This window comes from Natator depressus, chromosome 6 (genome assembly GCF_965152275.1).
Source record: "Natator depressus isolate rNatDep1 chromosome 6, rNatDep2.hap1, whole genome shotgun sequence".
NCBI classification, from domain to species: Eukaryota; Metazoa; Chordata; order Testudines; family Cheloniidae; genus Natator; species Natator depressus.
Window position 1 is genome coordinate 35,548,235 of NC_134239.1, and position 20,800 is coordinate 35,569,034.

Sequence of the window (20,800 nt, forward strand, 5' to 3'; positions counted from 1 at the left end):
GGTGTGTGGTTGACTGGTCAGTTCATAACTCTGGTGTTCGTAACTCTGAGGTTCTACTGCACGATTTTAACACTTACACTTTGATTTCACGACACTTATATAACAGCTTATGATTGGGTGATGGAATTAGGACATCATTGGTGATAGCACAGCCAGTCATTAGACAGTAGATTTTTGTTAACTTTCAGACTGCAGTCCTAGGACCTGATCCTGCAAATGCTTACTCATCCCAGTAATCCCACTGAAGTTATTAGTCCTGTTTTCCTGAGTAATTGTTACTCACATTAATAAAAGCTTTCAGGATCAGGCAAATGCCTCCAAAACTAGGTGGGCTTCTTCTTACTAGACAGGCAACTATAGCTAATGTAGCATATATAATTACATAATATATTTGATATATAATATTATTTATAAACTGTTCCCTCCCTTCTTCCACATGGGCTAGATTGTGATTTCTTCACTGATGTTGAATATCATCTTATACTGAGTAGTCTTGTTGAAGCAAATGGAGTAAGGTACTACTTAATGTAAGGCTGTCACATTCTGGTCCTTGGGGGGGCTGTGCAATAATTTTACAATAAATAAATTATATAAATATTACAACTACTGTAATGTTTTTGTTAAGCAAATATTTTAAAGAAAAAATTACATACAGCTCAGTAAATGTATTTAGTTTTGAGTTCATCTTGTGGTAATTACTTGGGGGTAACTACTATTTGTGATATGAAGTTATATCCTTATAGGAACTCTTGGATTTTTTCTCACACTTGTTTCAGTAGTAATTTCTCACAAATAGAAAGAGTAAGAAAGTAAAAGAATAAAAAATGTTTAAAAAGTGGAGACAGCAATATATAGTTTATATTAGATTTTTTTCCCGGTGAAATCATTTGTTGAGGGTTTGGTTGCTGAGATTAGTTCACATCCTGAGCATAATGCTCATTTCCCCTGTTTGCTTTGTAGTGGAAAAACCTATCTGAATTCATTTAAACAATGACCAAGAACATTTGCACATTCTACTATATTTTACATCACTATCATGCTAGTCTGTTATGGCACTTGCTGATTAATGTTTCTATCACTGTTGTCATTGCAGAGCTAGTCTCTCACTGCATGGAGAGCAATGAGCCAGATGCTCCTGTTCTATGTGGCCACTTTGTTTCACAATGCTGGCATAATCTGTAAAACCATTTGCGGTCATTGCAGCTCCATTAAAATCAGCTCTTTAGCTGTTCTAATAAACCCCAGGGGGAAACTGCCATGCACAGAGCAAAACTAGAATTAGGGGAATGCCAGGTGTTTTAAACCATCTTTGCACCGGTCCCTTTGATTCATGCTGTGTGTGTTTTGGCTGCATCTGAGAAATCAGGCCTCACATTTCTCAGATGTATTTTATATGATGAACAAAGAAGATCTTTTGTTATTTGACTCCTGATAGTCACCCCAATATCCATGTGTGCAGAGGACTCTGCCCCCAACTCAGTGTATTGTTCTCTCTTACCTGGACCCTGTGGGGGCTCTCCAGAATCTGTTCATGGAGAGGGCTGGGCTGAGATGAGGAGGATGCGCGTTGTCCCTCCCCACCTCCACCAGAAAGGTGACATAGCCAGTCCCACCCTGTCAGTAGAGGTCAGTGCTTTTGCAGAGATGGAGAACATAGGACATATGTAACCTTTGGCTGCAAAATGCTTTATTTTAATGTTACTCTTTGTTGTTAATTATGTATTTCTAGTCTCTAGGCCTGATGGCTAAAATATACTACAGGCAGGTACCAGGTATTCTGTAATAACACATTTGCAGAATTTGGCTTTTTGCCCAACTGCTGCAGCCCCATGTTTGACATTTTGTTGTCTCTGCCCCTGCCTCCATTCCCCCAGTGCCAAGCTACAGCTGCCTTTTTCTGTGCTGCTTTCACCACAACGGGGAGCGTTTTACATAATTAGCACATTTGCCTGCCCTGCTGTCCATAAAAAGGGGGGCTACAAAGCAGGACACGAGAGCTTCTGGCTGTCAGGACCACCCTTACCTGTCTTTAAGGTATGTACCAAAAGGGGGAAATGGGGCAGCCAGGGATGAGTCTATGAGCATCATGGGCACCAGGAAGAATTCCATCCTCCCTGGGATGCAAAGTGTGGTGTGCTGTTCCAAATGGGACTGCAGATGGAGGGTTGTGGCAGCTGGAGGGGCCAAGCCATTGAGCTACAGTCTCTGGCTTGAGCTCCATCCTGTCCAGGCTGTGAAGTATACAGGTCTGGATTAAGTAAGGTTGCCACCTCAGGTAGAAAAAAAAAACAGGCCAGGCCATCAAAGTAAGCTCGCAGGCAGTGTGTACTGAGCACTCAGATTTTCTGGGACAGCTGCCACAAAAAAGGGACAATCCTGGGAAAACCTGAACCGGTGGCAACCCTAGGGTTAAGGCAATCTGGGGCTCTATGAACAAGATGACACAGGGCCTCCTGTGGCTTCCCCTCCTGCAGCCCTGCCCCTGCATCATATCCTCACTGCCCATACGATGTGCTGGTGTTAAGGCCCTGCCTTCCCTTACAAAGAGGCAGGGACAGTGGCATGGGGTTCCCCTCAGTACTTAATCCAGGAGCCAAGCTGTATCTGCTTCGGTGAGTCAGGTTGTTCGCACTATTTTGTTCCTGCCACACACATTGCCCTCTGCTGCGGTTGTGGTGGTGGACTTCCCAGATCAGTGGGTTTTGGAGTTAACACCTCCTGGAGATGAATGGGGCATGCCACCTCTCTCAGATCTATTTCTTCAAACTCTCCACAGACTCAGGCCAATATTGCTTTATTAATTAGTTACACTTGGGTCACACTGTCAGTTTTCTTCACAACCATGAGGGCTAGAAACATAATGTTCTTAAAATGAAAGTGGAGAGTCTGACGTACTCACGTGACCCCAGAAATTGAGGGCATGATACTGGGATTCAGGAATGTATTCTGAAAAAATTAACAACCTAATTAGCACACTCAGACTTGACTGTTCCCTGCTGCAAAATAAAGAGTGCCTGCCACAGAATTTGGTTCTTTTTCACAGAGAACTCGTTCCCCTTAAAATCATGGAATAAGTCACCACCCATGTTGGAATCAGGAATAAATGTAATTACAAACGTGGGTGAAATTCATGCTTGGGCCAAGAGCCAGCATGAAACCTATGTGCCACTTAAACTTGAATCGCTTAAGTGGAATTTAAGTGGTGCATAGCCCTTGTGCTGGCACCTGTACGTGGGCAGATTTCACCTATGAGTGAATAATGATAGTATTGCTTTAAAAGCTTATATAACTGTCTAGATGCTTATCTAAGCACATTTAGCTACAAAGTGAGTGAGCTCAGGAAGATGGTGAGCCTGCCCAGAGTCTCACATGACATGGGCCTGAACTTCCTAAGTGACTTTGACTCCCCAATGGCAGTTGTGCTCGCTCCGCACCTCACAGGATAAAGCCCCCTGTGATGAACACAAATTAAATCCTTCAGAAATGAAGAGGATATCCTGAATGGCAGGAGTGTTTTTAGGCATTACCACTCCCTTACCGAACTAAGTCAATCATATCCTGTGGCTTTCAAAGAGACGTTCTTTGACGTTCTCACGTCTTTTATTTTAACAGTTTCCATCTTGGCCAGCCCACTGGGGATTGAACTGGGGGACATGAAAAGCTGAAAGCATGCTCTAAAGCTGTAACAGACTCATCTTTTTTGGCTTGGGCACAGAGGGGAGACACTTGACACTCACTAGTGGGTTACAATAGCTCATATTTTAAATGCTGCTCTCTTTTAAAAGTTAATTTCATAACCTATCTTTCATTCTGTTAACAACCTGGAATACCAGGAGGACTCGTGTTATTTCCTTTCAGACAACGAGACGCTTATTTGGGTACTGGTTAGAGCAACTCTGTGCTAAAATGGCTGCCATAGCAGAAGATATTTTGCAATATGTCTTTCAAACTAATCTGCCTACTGAAGGGCATTTTTAACAGCAAATGTTATCCAAAATCTTTGTTAATAGAGATATGTAGTACATTTGGTATTGAGACTGCAAATTCATGTTTAGGTTATGCAACTATTATGAAATTAACATAACACCAGCCATGTGTTTCTGTCTCTTTTCAATGTATAATATTGAAGCAATGTGTACTGTTTGGATTTTCCTGAGAGGTAGTTTTCATGAGACTAATAGATAAAACAGATGTAACAAATAAATATATCTACTGTACTTTATTTTCTTATTAAATGCTGTAAACTTCCCATGACACTTGATATCCTTTTCTTTTGAAAACACATTGAAATAGACATTAGAGACCTTTATGATACAGATTGTGATACAGTTTTAAAGGTGTTTTTTCTGTCAGTTATCTGAAGAAGAATGATGCAGTCTTGAGTTTAATAAATAAAATTGTAAATTATGATACAGTGATATACCCAAGAAAATACTTCATTGTTGATTACATTATACTCAGTATAAATATCTTACTTATCTTTATAGTAAATCTAAAAGTACCCTTGTTTGGGAACTTGCAGGCTAAGGGGCTGATCCTGCAACCCTTACCTGAGTAATCCCCACTCATGCCAGCAGTCCTTTTGAACTCAGTGGGACTACTTGCCTGAATACGAATTGTCTGAACGAGTAAGGGTTGCACGATCAGCTATTAACTGTGGATGCTATTACATTAGCAGACAACCTCCAGGACAGAAAGAAACATAAATTTTATTTTAGATGTGTTGATCTGAATTTTATGCAAACAATTATACACTGTATCTCAATCAACAAGGCATTCTTAGACTTAGTTACTTCTTGTTAAGATGGAAAATGTTGAGTTGTGAGATGATTGATTGTTTGTTTTTTTAATATTAATATGAATAAGATACCATGTTTCTGCAAAAGAACATTTTATACCAAAGAGGAAGTGTAATTAATAATCATAGAATGCTGATTGTACAAACATTTGAACTAAGGAATATGCATTCACCTTGCCAGTATTTACAGTAATATAATACCCTAGCTCTTATGTAGTGCTTTTTCATCAGTAGATGTCAAAGCACTTTACAAAGAGAGGTAGATATCATTATCCCCTTTTTAAGATGGGGAAACTGAAACAATTTATAAATGTTTTGCTAATTCTGAATTCTTCATTTTAAATCTGTCAAACTTGCTGTTATATTTATCCTTTCAAACTTCTGCTTCCACACATTTTACTGTGGCCTCAGGCTTGGTTTGAGGCTCTTCTGCCTTTTTCCCATTATTCTTTGGTTCCTTCTCAGGAGCACTGTCACTTGAGTTAGCTTCTTTGATGACTTTGGCTTCAATCCTTTCTTTTTGGGGCTCCTTGTTTGAAAATGGGAAGGTTTTCTTGTATCTTTAAATAGAAATATTAAAGCAAATTAGAACAGAAACACTACCAGGTAGCATACATATTATGAGCTCTGAATAATCACTGAATAGATGAAATACAAAGTATCTAGAATTATCAACTGATCCTGCAGGTCATACTCAAGCAGAACTCCCACTAAAGCCATGGGGATGCTGAATTGGTCCCCCTTAAGTGGTCACCTGGTTTTTAGACTTAGTTCTTAAATATTTTTAAATCAGACAACATATATCAGAAGTAGCAATACATAATGATGAAACTAGATGGAATGCAATTTCAGACATATGCAGCTTTTAGACTGGATTTAACAATCCATTGGCTTGAATGTCTGTCTGCATCACTTTGTAAGCTTTACAAATGTTAATCTTTCTGAACACAACCATAATTCAAGAATAAGAACTCTTCTATCAGGACTGGGATGGTAGAAAGGTACAAGAAGGAAAACATACTAACACTACAGCAGATACTTAAATGCAGACAGATGAGCTGACATGCAGAAATCACACACCTGGCACATGATTAATTGATTAACCTCCTTCCTATGACAGGGCCATCAGCTACAACAACAATAAAGTTTATCTGCAGAGCTACAGATACGCACATTTCACTCTTCTTTGTCATATGTTTTAATTAAATTTGTACTGTATACAAATATGAATATTCATCAGCCGTAATCTAAGAGTAAGTACATTATGAAAGAAAGAACTTACTTTCTGATATAGCAGACTGCAAGAACAGCTGATGCTATAAAGAAGATGAGTGCCAGCACAAGGAGTGCAATGGGTACACCTAAAGATAAAAGGATATCGATAATTGATGTGTTTATCTTGATTTTTAAAAAATATTCTTAGTTCTTAAATCAGCCTTTCTGAAAATTCATGTGCCTAAGGTCAGATTCTGCTAAAGGCAGCCTTGAGTAAGTGAGCCCAACCCCCATGGAAATCTCTAGTTCAAATTCACAATGACCTAAACAGTGACATCAATTACACTCATTTTGCACACCAGCTAAGGGGAAGTTACACTACTTTACCATTTACACCCAGTGCTTCTTCCATTAAAGTCAATGGTAGTTTTGTCATTGAGTTCAAGGGGAACAACTTCAGGCCTGTTTTGCTATTTAGACTATCATTTTTGTCACTGTTAAATATGAATGATCTCAAAATAACCTTTACTGTCTATTAAAGCAGGGGAATTTAGAGAAGTACATCACTACAATGATTTTGTTCAGGTATATGGCATGTTGTCTTGTTCTTTAGGAAAACATCCTATGTAAATTGTATGTGATTGCATTCAAAATATAGATAGTCAAAGGAAAGCTTTTTAAAAAACCCTTCAGTTAAGGATTGTCATCAGGATTATTAAACAGGAGACAAGAGGTGAGCTGATGTTCTTTCCAGGCAGATAATGAATACTGGATGAAAATTTCAGAGTCATTACCCATGGAAACACATTTATTGTAAAACTGAAGGGCTAGGGTTTGCCAAAGATTTATATCCAGACTGCTCTGTTAGCTATTGTAATCTACACAGTCGCATACATGCATATATTATTCTACACCATATTTTCCAAGTAGTACAGTAAAAGTTGAGGATCAGAAAGATATAGTGATTATTGGCATGTCAGAAAATGATACAGTTTTGCTTTTTTTGTTTAACATGAGGTTTTGTGTGGGTGTTTTGATTGCTTTATCCTGGCAGGTGAGAGAACCAATTAGGTTTTTCACTTGTACCAAGCATGTAGCGTGTGTTGGCAAAATTCCCATTGACTTCCTCAGAAGTAGGAACAGAACTTATGTGGTAAAATTCCACTGATTCCTATTAAAAAGCTAAGTGAGGTTATATTTAATCCTCCACAAATATACCAATTAATTTTCAAAAGAAAGGAGTTTCCTTTGTGTTACTAGTTTTGGCTTTGCAATTCCTTACATTCTTATTCTGCCCTCATACACTCATGCATAACAATCCTTGATTTTGGTTGTAGCTGTGCACATGACCCCACTCTAAAACACTATTTAATAACTAGGGTACATATAAAAAAAGACATATAGCCTTTACCTCCAAATACAACAGTATCATTTGTAAAGGCAGCTTGGTTTCCATTAGGCACTGCCATCTCCTCTTCACTTTCCCAAGTAGTCTGTACTGTTGGTAAAATGGTTTCCGTTACACATTTTATGCGAAAGGTCTTCTGACGTATTTGGGGTTTTGGTGACTCAGGAGCAGTAGGCATCTCTGTGATGCCCTGAGATGAAGCTGTTGAAGATGAGTTTATTTCTGGATCTGTTGCAGGTAACAGGGTTGTATCTGTTTCTGGTATGCATGAATCAATCCAGATATCTGCAAAGGGGGAAAGGAAGTATAATGAGTTGCACTGGGCGCTATTGCAAAATTTTGCACGTACCTAAGGCAAACCACACATTGATCTATGGTGGATATTTCCGAAGTTTTTCTGAGGGTATGCAGTGAGGTAATCAGATGACCACTCCTCATACCAATTGATACTAGAGCGACAAGGTCGGTGAATAATAGCTTTTATTGGACCAATTTCTGTTGGTGAGAGAGAGGAGCTTTCAAAGCTTACACAGAGCTCTTCTTCAGGTCTCTGTGTAAGCTTGAAAGCTCCTCTCTCTCACCAACAGAAGTTGGTCCCATAAATATATTGTCTTGTCTCTCTAATATCTTGGGACCAACACAACTCTGGATACAGCTATTGATACTGTTTATTATTATGTATTTATTCATAGAGGCTTAGATTTAGCATGTCTAATTTTAAGTATAAGAGTAATTCCAGATTACTCACCTCCTTAAAGTTAGGCACATGCTTAAGTACCTTTCTGAACAGGGAACAAAGCCCACAAGTGTGACAAAACTTCTTTTACAATGGCATACAAAAGACAAGATCCTTGCCAGAAAGAGCTTACAATATAATTTCCTGTGTGACACATGACAAGGAAACAAAACAAAATGGAGGGAAGAACTGAGTAAGAACACAGGTTACATTGTCATGTGGTTACCCAGCATTCTGAGGTTAATTTACATTATTACAAGTGGTGCTATGAGCCCTGCCTATTATTATGGTTATCCAACACTTCCCAGTATAAGCCCCCGATTTCACCTGCTTATAACTTTGCCAAACTGTAACCATTTGGACTGAAATTTTATATGCCTGACGTCTGCCTCAGACTGATTTTTTTTCCAGCCAAAGAAATTTAGGGCTTTCCAAGAACAAGATTAGGGAAAAATATGTTATTTTGTTCATGTCAAAACATTCAGGCAACCTTTTCTTTGAGAGGTTTTAGTGCCCACATGCTTTGGATCAGGGACTTGAAGTTTGGCAGTGGGGTTATATTTGTGTCAGGAATGTCTTTTTCTGTCCCAAAGAAAATCCATGCAAATTTGGCCAAGCTATAAACCTTTGAAATCTGCAGTTTGCACATTGTCCCAATAGGGTTGCCAGGTGTCCGTTTTTTCACCAAAACGCCTGGTCAAAAAGGGACCCCAGTGCCTCCAGTCAATACTGCTGACCAGGCTGCTAAAAGTCCAGTTGGCAGCACAACAGGGCTAAGGCAGGCTCCCTACCTGCCCTGGTTCCGTGCAGCTCCTGGAAGCAGTGGCATGTCCCCCCTCCGGCTCCTATGCGTAGGGGCAGACAGGAGGCTCCGCATGCTGTCTCTGCCTCAAGTGCCGGTTCTGCAGTTCCCATTGACTGGGAACCACAACCAATGGGAGCTGTAGGGGCGGTGCTTGTGGACTGGGCAGTGTGCAGAGCCACCTGCCTGCACTTCTGCATAGGACTGGAGGCAGAACATGCTGCTGCTTCTGGGAGCTGCTTGAAGTAAGTGCCACCCGGAGCCTGCACCCCCTCCCGTGCCCCGACCCCCTCCCACATCCCTGATCCTCCTCCCACCCTCCAAACCCCTCAATCCCAGCCCAGAGCCCCTTCCTGCACCCAGAACCCCTCATCCCCAGCCCCACACCAGAGCTTGCACCCACAGCCGGAACCCTCATCCCCTCAACCCCCCCCGCACCCCAAGCCCTGCCCCGATTCTCCTCCTGCCCTGTGAACCCCTCAGTCCTAGCCTGGAGCACCGTCCTACACCCCAAAACCTTCATCCCCAGCCCCATCCCAGAGTCTGTACCCCCCAGCCAGAGTCCTCACACACCCTGCACCCCAGCCCCAGCCCAGAGCCCCCTCACTCACTCCGAACCCCTTTGTCCCAGCCTAAAGCCCTCTCCTGCACCCCAAATCCCTCATCCCTGGCACCACCCCAGAGCCTGCATCCTCAGCCGGAGCTCTCACCCTCTCCCACATCCCAACCCACTGCCCCAGCCTGGAGCCCCCGCCTGCACCCTGAACTCCTAATTTCTGGCCCCACCCCGGAGCTCTCACCCACGCCAGCACCACAACTCCCTGAGCCAGCCCAGTGAAAATGAGCGAGTGAGTGAGGGTGGGGAGAGTGAGTGACAGAGGGAGGGGGATGGAGTGAATGGGGGCGGGTCCTCGGAGCAGTGGCGGGGCCTCGGAGGAGGGGTGTGGTAGGGGTGGGGCAAGGGTGTTTGGTTTTGTGCAAGTAAAAAGTTGGCAACCCTATATCCTAATGTGGGTTATATAAGGACCTGATCTGCAGGGACAGCCAGTAATTTAGACAAATTGCATAAATGATGCCTGTAAAAAAACTGCACCTTTAAAATTATAAGTAGAAAACTGGAATTCTGGGTAAGGTTGGAGTGAAAATGTGACTCTAAGGAGGAATTGGTCATTGGTTCTTGCTGGTACTCTTACATAATCTGAAAACTATAACGTTATCTACATGTTAACCAGCTGAATATGTTATAGAAATAATGGGCGGAAATGACTTATGTACAGTTCTTAATATGAGTCCCAGGTGGGACGTCTGATGACGCATTTTCATTCACAAAGTAAGAGGATAGATGACACAGAGTTGTTCTTTTTTCACTATGGCCTTTAAGTGACTCTGCACACTGCAGCTGGAAGGTCAAAATGCAGCAAAATGAGCTCTTGCCAAATACTTTTGTTGTAAGAGCTCTAGCAAGAGGCAATTTGGCCATTAAAATAAATAGTGATTCTTCAGTCCCTATATTAAATAAAAATCGCTTCCTAATAGCATTCAACAGGCTTAATTTGCTCTATTAAATAATATGACAACAATGTAAAATAGTGACAATTCTCTGTATTTAAACCTGCAAAAGTAAGGAATTCCGGGTTAAGATTGCCACTTTGTCTTTACACAGCTCATCTTATTATTCATAGGTGTAGTACAATCCAAAATACTACACAGATAAAAAAAAGCCACATTGTAAAAGAACAGTTCAAGCATACACAGACATGATACAGCACATACAAAAGCAGTGACATCAAAAAAGCATAGCTGTTTAAACAAGACACGATCTGAGCTAACCTCCCACATAGTTTGTAAACCCACACATGAGAGTTCTGAACTGTGGAGAAGGATCAAGTTTACCCCAATCATGTCTTTTTTAACTGGACTGTATAAATGGCTAATCCATTTCTGACACTGCTGTTCCTATGGATATGTCCAAGGGGTACCTCCATCCTGGATTTTTCTCACATCACTCCCACTCCAACACGGCTACTCATGAAGGTCATTAACAAATTCCTTCTGGCCATGTCTAATAGCCTTCTCTCTAACGGCCTCACCCTCAATCTTTCTGCCACCTCTGACATGAATGATCTCTCAGTCCATTGTAATCGCCTCTCCTTCCTACGTTGCCATAACTTGCTACTCTCCTGGCTTTCCCCTTGCTTTCCAGCCACTCTTTCAGCATCTCTTTCACATGTCTGGCCACTTTCCTCCACTGAAACCCTTCAGAGTTTCATACATATTCCTCTGGTCTTCTCTCTTTACACATTGTGAAGGATGTGGGGCTGGTCTGTAATAATTTATGAATACTGTATATGATCTGGTTACTGGGGTAGTTACTGTATTGGGTTAGTGGAATGTCTACTGCATTAATATATTGATTTAATGTAATAGCAGGGCTGTTAAGACACTAGCAGGTAGGGAACACAATGTCTTTAGATAAGTAACCTCTCAGTAAACATGGTGGATGTCATTAAGAAACAATGCTGAGGTATTATGTTTAAAAGAGGCTACATTATTTGCTCCAGCCCAAAGTTACACTCTGTTTTGCCCAGGCTGGGAATGGACAGATCCAAAGGACTTGAAATGGTTAAAAAGTGAGTTGTTGGGAGACGGGGAGCCAGTTGTTCAGGGCTGTTCCTAAAGAACAGGGTGACATGGACACCGGCCCAGCTGAGGGAGTATGAAGCAATTTAGCTTTCCAAAGATTCCAGGGGGATGGTAAGCCTTCCATAAGAGAGCTAGGCATATAGACTGTTTATTGTGTTAAAATCCTTTTTCTCTTTTGCTTTGCTGCGTTTCTATGGTTAAGATTAAAAATTATTTTGTTTTAAGATAGTCAGCTAGTCACTATATTCACTATTGGCCACAAGCTCCCAAAGGGAAGAATTGCTGGGGCCAAACCAAGGAAGGGAAGAATTGTGGGACTTCACCTCAGAAGAGGTAAGGACATCAGGCTTAACACTTGAAGTGTGAACTCAGAGAGACCAAGGAAGGGGGTCAGAGATGCAGGAGACCTGTGACAGTGACACTCATATTCTCCCATAACCTCAATGACCACTTCTACAGTGATGGCACCCACATTTCTCACTCTACTTTTGAACTCCCTTCTTTTGTCCAGTCTCAACATGTCTATCTCATTCGATTTCTCTTGCTGGATGCACTTTCACCATCTCATGTTCAACAAGTCAGAACAAACCTTATCTCTTTCCTCCTTATCCTTCTCTTTTACCTACCTTCTCTACTACTGTTGACAATATTATCATTCTTTCTATTACTTAAGCCAACAATCCCTAGGCCATGTTTAACTCGACTCCCTCTTTCTCTCCTCAGATTCAGGCTCTAGCTAATCCTGATGTCTTTTTCACTATAACAACTCCAAAATTGTGGGTGGCACGGGTATCGAAGGCCGGGGGAAGGCTAAGCCTCCCCAAACAACCTTGCATGGTCCCGCCCACTCTCTGCCCCCAGGCCACTTCCTGCTTCCTGGCGCTGTGCTGCGGGGGGCTCTTCCCCCTGCCAGGCTGGGGCTGGGGCTAATGGGGGCCAGCCTGCGCTCTGGGACTTGGGAAGGACGGGGACTGCGCCACCCAACCACCCGGTGCTTCAGGGCTGGGGAAGGGGGGCTGTGCCATCTACCCACCCACCCGGCACTCTGAGGCTGGGAGAGGGGAGCTGTGCTGCCTGCCCAGCATACTGGGGGGGGGGGCATGCCCCCTGCCCAACTGCCCGGCGCTCCAGGGCTGGGAGGGTCCCAGGACTGGGGAAGGTGATGGTGGCCGTGCGGGGTGCGGTGGGGGGGGTGGGTTCGGGCTCCAGCAGGAGGGGTGGGGCCTTGGGCAGAAGCAGCAGACCGGGCCAGGGGCTAGCCTCCCTGAGACCGGGGTTCACCCATTGCCCATCTCCAAAATCCATCGTTCCATCTCCCCACAGCAACCGAGATATTACTTCATTTCCTAGTTGCTCTCCACTCTCTCATCTCTCATTCTAGGCCATTAAAAATGCTTCCATCAAAATCACTTGCCTTTATTGCTGTTTTATCCACATTCCACTATTTCTTGGATCTAAAAAAGTTCAAACTTCTTCAGTTTACATTCTAGGCTCTCCAGAATTTCTCTCTGCCCTCTGTCCTATCTTCAGTAGACACGTAGAGCAATCAATCACTGTTTTCTTTATAACAGCCTTTAATATATTTGAAGACTTATCAGTTCCCCTCCCATCTTTTCCTTTAGCTTGGGTGGAGTCACTAATGTGACGATCTAATTTCTCCCCTTGTTACAGGACAGTATGAAGTAAAATACAAGGCTGTATAAATGGAGATTCTGGGAATATGTGACAAAGATGGCTTTGGAGTTTACTAGCTTGTATGGACTTTAGCCAGAACAAATGTATTTTAACTTAGGTATTTTTAGATTTAATTCAGTTTGTTGGGCCATTTTTTATTTTTGCAGTAAAATAATATATATCACGAAACAACATTGCTGTTACTGAAGGAGTGTAAGCTAGCTGTGCGTTTGAAACATTTTCACTGGCACAAGCATGACTGAGCATACCTAAGGGCTTCACATAGCTGACTCCACATAACTGAATATAATGAAGACAGCCTTATTCAAGAGCTTTAATTACAGCATCATTCTATTAATTTAGGTGAACTAAATGGAACGTCTGTCCATCTAGCATCCTGCATTTAGCAATAGCTCTTTGTTTTCCCCCTGGAGGGGAAAGATACAATCCGCCATCTAAGATTAGGAAAAAAGCACAAACAACAATTTTTCTATGAAGATTTGAAATAATAAAACTAAATGTAACGACTCTAGGTCTCATGCCTACTTACCTGAAGAATTGAAGCAGAAACCATGATACTTGCGGTGGAGAGGGACTTTCCAATCTGCTACTCCAGTTTTGTTCTGACCACATTTTGGATTTGGGATAACCCGAGAAATGACAAGCCATTTATCTGCCACCCATCCAAAGCTAGAATAAAAAGTATCAGTCCCTTTAATGTTGGATGCATTCACAAGCATATTGTTGTATGTAAGGAAATGGACCTGCTGAAAGCTTATAGACTTCACGTACCTGCATGTTTCAAAGCCATGATTCCGGGCCTTCTCAACCTGGGTTTTGCTTGCCAGCTGTAACCCCAGCTGTCTACATGCACTTTCCGCTTCTGAGAAATTCAGTTTGTTTGGATGAGAAATTAGTGTTATGCCTGCGGTCCTGCACTCCCGAATGGTGAGATCTGTAAATTAAACATAAATATTCAAAGTTATTACCTTAGAATTTATTCTTTTATTTTAAGTAAGTGTCTGTGTGTGTAGTGGTGCATACTGTTGTTCACTTTTTCAAGTTTTATGGGTATTAGGGCATTAACTCTCCAGTGGAAGGTAACTCCTCTAATGTAGCCTTTTATAAGAAAATAATGGGATTTGTTCACGCCAACAGTCTAATAGTTCAGAGAGTGAGGAGGACTCGTCACCGTGGCTAGACTATGAAAATGTATATTTAAAAAAATTAATCATAGATGGCAACTTTGAGCCTGTGCATGGGGGCAGCCATCTTGCTAAAGAGGATGTCATTTGTGACATGTGCATGACAGCCCGATGGGTGGGCTGGAAACCAGTTTTCCCACCTGATTAATAATGTCTTAAAATAATAAAACTTGTGCTTACGATAAAACACGAATGACCTCAGCATAGTGAGCTTCACACAGTGACAGGGTTACAAGGCCTGCCATGGATGTCAAACATGGTTGGAAGCATGTGGAGTTTACCCACAAAAAGATGTTAGAGGGATTTTGTAATTTTTAATTATGTCACCTCCACCCTGCTGAGCTGTAACTTTTTAGGCCATTGGGGAACTCAGATACACTTTTTTAAATGATATAAAAGGTAACAAGCTTCAAGCATGGGCCAAATTAAGTTACTTATTATGTTTTACCAGAGGTGCTGGATCAATGTGGATAGTGGGGGTGCTGAGAGCAAGTGAATCAAGCTGTAAACCCTGTATATAATGGAAACCACTTTCAAGCCAGGGGGTGCGACAGCACCCCCCGCACTCCTAGTTCAAGCACCTATGTCTTTTACACACATTGGGCTAGAGCCCCAGTTGTGCTGGGGTGGTGCTTGGTACAGCTGAGGGGGATGGGCAAAGGTGGCTTTACCCCCACCTTTTTGTGCTCCTCCTGGGGCCAGCTAGCTGCTTCCAATTTCACCATGTTGCAACAGCCCCCAATGGGCAGACAACAATTGCTGGAGCACAGTGGCATTTTGGCCACACCCACTACATCAAGAACTGGGAAAGGTGGCCTAAGGCTGGTTAGATCAGCCTTACACTAAATGGGGATTCTCCTGTGCTGGCTTTAGAGCCCAAAGCAACTTTAAGGGGACAGAGAGGGAGAGGGGGCAGGATTTGGCTCTTTATCTCCACGTAACATTCCACCAGGGCCATAAGAAACAAAAAGCTCCATTTTTTTAGGTATAGTAGCAGCCAAGCTAAATAAACAAGGAACAATACACTGTAGAACAAACAAAGAACATTGTAGAGACCAAACAGAATGAATATACAGTGGCAACAAAAAAACAATAAACAAACAATAACTGCTTCTCAGATATTCCCTTTGGACTGTACTAGCCACCACCATGCATACATTTATGGATTAGCCATAAAATCATGCAATAACCAGGTTGTCCATACAGCTTTGGGGGTGGGGGAGGGTGGCGACAGGGAAATGAGGTATCCATGGGAATATTTTCCTCTCTGTCTGTGCTAGATGCGATGCTTTGCAGAGAGGAACTAAGAAATATTGTAGTCCTTGGAACATAATGCCAGCCAATAGCACTGCTCAGCAGCGGTGAGAGTGGTGCCACTGGGCGGGGGGAAGGTGTGCCTGGGTATCATAGTGCTCAGCTCAGACAATGAGAGTGATCTGATTGCGAAGAGAACGTAAATTTACCCTATCATTTCTTCTTGGTGGTCAATATATCCTCCATTTGGTCCGACTCCTCCTACTTCAGTCAGCGCCTCCAGACCTAACCGACACTATTCTAGACTGTTCCGTCTCACCTTTTCCCTCCCAGTCAGACCCAGCCGTCTCCTGCTGGGCCTCTCCATGTCCCAGCTGCAGCAATGCAGATCCCACGCTCCTCTCTGCTTCTTAGACCTAATCCATCCTCTCCTTTCCTGTCTCCAGGGCCTGCTCCACACTTTCCCTCCTTTCATACTATTTACACATGATCCCTTCCCACTCTTTCTATGTTCAGGCAGTCTCTCCTGCCCTTACCCTCCTCTGTCCCCAGTCCAGTCCATGGATTTCCTCAGCATCTATTAAAATTTGGCCAAGTGGACCTTTTAAAGTGATGATGGAAGTTTATTAATGACCAGCTATATTAATGACCAGCCTTAATTTTCTAATCCTCACAAGGACATTGAGAAATACAATGCCGCTTTTCAGACTGAGTTGAGCTGCTGATTGAATGGAACTTCCTGACATTTGACAAGTTGGCTGGATACTTGAAAATGCCTGACTGATGCATAATATACTCAACAAAAGAAATATTTTCATATGAGAAAAGCAGTCAACTAGATGTTCACCTGATGAATGGGAAGAAGGAAGATTCAGTATCAGAAAATGAGGGCTCAGTCGGTAGGAAGGAAAAGAAAGCAGAGTGAATTGCAGATAGAGTGCAATTTTTTAACCTGAAAAATACAAAAGAAGATGAAATGCAATGTGTACCTGAAATTAGCATTTTTGAAACAACATGGAGAAGTAAAAAGCACCTTCTTGGACAGTTATCAGCTTTAGTGTAAACTACAACTAGTTTTACAGAAAAAGATTAGAAGCAAACAGCAACCACCCAATCATCCTACCCTTTTCATGACTTCCTAAATCGTCTCTCTGAGTCCTGTGATGAAGCACACTGAATTTGTGTTGGAGGCAGATTATTCCTTAAGAAATGTATTATCCTTTGGCTCCACAAGCTGCTGTTAGGTAGCCTCTGAGCTCTTCTGTACTTGGCTGGTCTAACAGCAAAAGGATATCTTCATCTTGAATCATATGTTGTGCATTTGCAGGAGAAATCTACTTCATTAGAAGAACAGTGGAATTGATTGATTAGGAGAAAAAAAATCTGAGAATAAGACAAAGATGGTGGGTGCAGAATAGAATGAAGGACTTGAGCTGTTGTAAAGTGAGGGAGACACTTCTGCTTTCATGTGATCTAGTCTCTTTGCTGTTTCGGGAAACTGCTGCTGACATCTCTGTGTTTTTCCCCAGATCCTCAGTTCGTATTGCGATGTCCTGTCCATGAGGTGCTGGGTGGGTTGCTCTGTCTGCTGGCAGCAGCGAGAGACATTCTTAGGCTGCTATGGTGAGAAGGATCTTTGCCTGCTGGGATTTTCAAGGGAGGCTAAGACTATTAGGTACCCAAATCTCATTGAATTTCAACAGGAGTTGGGCATCTAATTTCTTTAGGTGCCTTTGAAAATCCCAGCCATAATTTGTTGCGTAGAACCCTTCAGTAGATAAGAAAAATAAATAAGTTTGACATCGAAATCTGGTTGTTTACACAGGTAGAAAGAAAATTTCCTCTTTGCAAAGTGTGACTAAATTCACTTACAGAGACTGACAAGCTCATCCCTGCTGTGCTGCAGCAACCTGCATGATAATAGCTACTGAGGACATAAATGAGAAGGTCATCTTAGGCTGATTTTGAAGATGGGGGCTGAATCAGAGGATGTCTGAGTTTCATTTGACCCATGACAGAAAGATTGCAGCTGGCCCTCAAGGCCTTTGGAAATTACACAAGCTAGTATTTTAACTAGCTGTTAAAGGTGTGCTCCTAAAAGGATAGGTATGTGGTATTTATGACTAATACAGTGAGTTACGTAACAAGGTTCATTTAGCTCAAGTGTAGCTTTCTCTGTATGGCACATTCACGAGTGCTTTCTCCCATCTTCCCTAGCTCTGACTTATGGGTTAAGAGTTGTGTTGATCAAAAAAGATTTTGGTGCTTTTCGAAAAATGCATCCTAAGTAACTTAGAAGCCTACACCCCATTTTCAAAAGTAACACAGGCACTTAAAAGCCTACGTTTCACTGACAGTCAATTTTGAAAATAGAACTTAAGCACTTTTGAAAATGGTACCCTGATACTTTCCTTTCCCTTGTTAAAGATATATCTCATTTATAACTGATTCTGCTGTCCTCCAACTTACACATCGTGAGGGGAAATAGTCTTGCACTCGTTCTTGGAAATAATAAGTTTAAGCCATGTTGGGTGCCTCTCTTTTATTTGATGCTGCAGTACAGCAGTGTTTCATATCTTCCTTGGAATTAGGCTTTGGAGCTTCTGCATTGCAGCTCCTCCAGAGAGGCCTTTCTGACAGCTGCCATGTGAGTTGGTGGCAGTCAGACTCTTATTCCACAAACAAATTTTCTATGTGTGTTTTTGTGTGTGTGTGCTGGAGCCACACAGGAAGTGAAAACGTCTGCTGGTGTTCTGAACCAGCAATCCTGTTTTCCTTTGGTGGAAAACGGGTCCTTCCTCTATCGACAGTATGAAAAAGCCTGTAATTGATTGATCAACATCATGACACTGTGTAGTATGACCAGCAGCATAAAATGTGGCATTGGCAGTAATTCACAAAGCTGTGGAGAAGAAACTGAAGCAGGAGCTATTGCTTCCTATGAAATAAATTACAATGCTGACTCTCCCTTCTCACAGTTTGTCGGTCTCCCAACAGTCTCCCCCAATCACTGTCCAAAGATAAGGGAGTTGATTGCTGACAAATGTGTATGTATAGTCATTTGCTTGTATACGATATTCCCATCTTCTCCTTCCATCATTTTGTCTTTTAAATTTTGAGCCCGCTGGAGCCGGGATTGACTTATTTGTGGCACACATTCCCACTCCACAAGGGGTTCTCAGACTTTTTTGCACCGCAACCCCCTGCTGACACCAAAATTACTACACAACCTCAGAAGGGGGGGCCGATGCCTGAGCCCACCTGAGTCCCACTGCCCTGGGTGGGGAGGCCAAAGCCCAGGCCCCACCACTCTGGATGGGGGGGGGCCAAAGCTGAAGCCACGGAGGCCAAAGCTGAGCTCTGCTGCCAAGGGCTGAAGCCCTTGGGCTTTGGCTTTGGCCCCAGACTGTGGGGCTCGGGCTTCAGCCCTGGGCCCCAGCAAGTCTGAGTCAGCCCTGGCGACCCCATTAAAATGGGGTTGCGACCCACTTAGGGGTCCCGACCCACAGTTTGAGAACCGCTGCACTACACAATCCACCAACAACTAATCAGCAATCTCTTTGCCAGTTTTCGTGGCGCGTTTACTCCCCTCCTCCTTGAACTGCTCTCTCACCTCTAATGGCAGTCCTGCCAAGGCAGGGCATCAGGTCATATTGGTGGAGGGGATATGCCTCCTGTTCACTATGTTGTACTTGTTTGCTAGCTGAAGAGCAGACTTCAGCTTTCATGGCTTGCAAACCAAGTCCCCAATTACTTTCTTAGAAGAAGCATTAATCACATAAAAATTAAACAAAAATATTTCATAAGAAAATTATATGACTGTATGTTAATGGAATTATGATGCAACCATTTTGCAATTGAGAGCTATTTAAGGCAGATGCTCCTTTATTAATTCCTGAAATACATTGTCTTTCAAAAGTGGGAACTCCCAAGTGTTTGGGTTATTTTTTCCTTCCAATAGTAACCAGAGACAGACTTCATTACCCATAAGCTATACTTCAAGAATCATGCCTATGTCCCTGAGAACTTTGTGGCAGACTCATATTCACTGTTACAATATTTCAAAATCAAAACTAACAGTTTACACTTAAAATAACATTTTTCTAAGGCACCCAATGACCTATTTCATGCACATCCTGCGATTAGATAACCGCTCAAAAGCTTTTGCTGTGGCAGCTTCCAAAAAAATTGACATCTGGCCAGATTTTCACTTATTACTAAAAATATCATCAAAAACACATTTGGACATTATTAAAAATGAATCAGATAATTGGACATAAATATTCAGTGAAAGATATTCACAAGCAAGAATGTTACTGAAAATATTCTCTTTTGCACTTATTTCTGAGAAATCTGTGGTTTCATATGCCTACAAATGATAGGTTACTTTAAAATATATACACCTACAGAGTTATACATACTCACAGATGTAATTATACACCTGCATATTTTATTTGCAAACACACTGATTTAGCAAATATCTTTTCTGGAAAAAAAAGAAAGAGAAAGATATAAATTGGTTTTCTATCTTAAACATATTTTTGGACATTGGGAAAAAGTTGTACACACTGAAAAATTGTAAGAAAACATACCTTTCACATTGAAAGAGCCTTGAGCTAGGAATTTCATAATCCAGATTGAGAACAAAACCCGGGTAACTCCAGAATAAGTTCCCATTATCATTAGCATCAGTAACAAATGAAAAAACGCAGGGTGGGTTGTTTCCTACGTTAAAGACAATGGTGTATTGCCAGTCCCTCGGTTGTGGGCTTTGAGGTGACTTTCTTGATCGCTACTTAGATGCCACTGTACTGATTTACTGAAAGAATATCAGCAAATATTTGTTGCTCAGCTAAAAAGGCATCTACTGGTCAAGGGCAGTAGCTGGAAATACATGACGTCCCCAGAACATTTCACAGCTGCCTGTCTGGAAAATTCAGCTAATGCTGACTCAGAAAATGTACAGCTGAGGAAGAGAGATAATGCAGTGTTAGTCTGTCAGTCTTATAAACAGTTTGCAAAATATTTTTCTCTTGCTATTCCTTTTGTAACTGTTCCTGTTTAA

At 42.2% G+C, this 20,800-nt stretch overlaps 1 protein-coding gene across 1 annotated transcript; it reads right to left on the reverse strand.

Moving 5' to 3' along the window:
- Positions 1-4,217: 4,217 nt before the first annotated feature.
- LYVE1 (lymphatic vessel endothelial hyaluronan receptor 1) lies at positions 4,218-20,586 on the reverse strand. Its single transcript, XM_074956938.1, has 6 exons — positions 20,328-20,586; positions 14,069-14,231; positions 13,827-13,966; positions 7,425-7,706; positions 6,081-6,159; positions 4,218-5,358 (listed from the first exon to the last, which is right to left on the reverse strand). Exons 1-6 carry the CDS (start codon positions 20,422-20,424, stop codon positions 5,172-5,174), a joined length of 948 nt encoding a protein of 315 aa, XP_074813039.1. The 5' UTR covers positions 20,425-20,586; the 3' UTR covers positions 4,218-5,171.
- Positions 20,587-20,800: the final 214 nt, after the last annotated feature.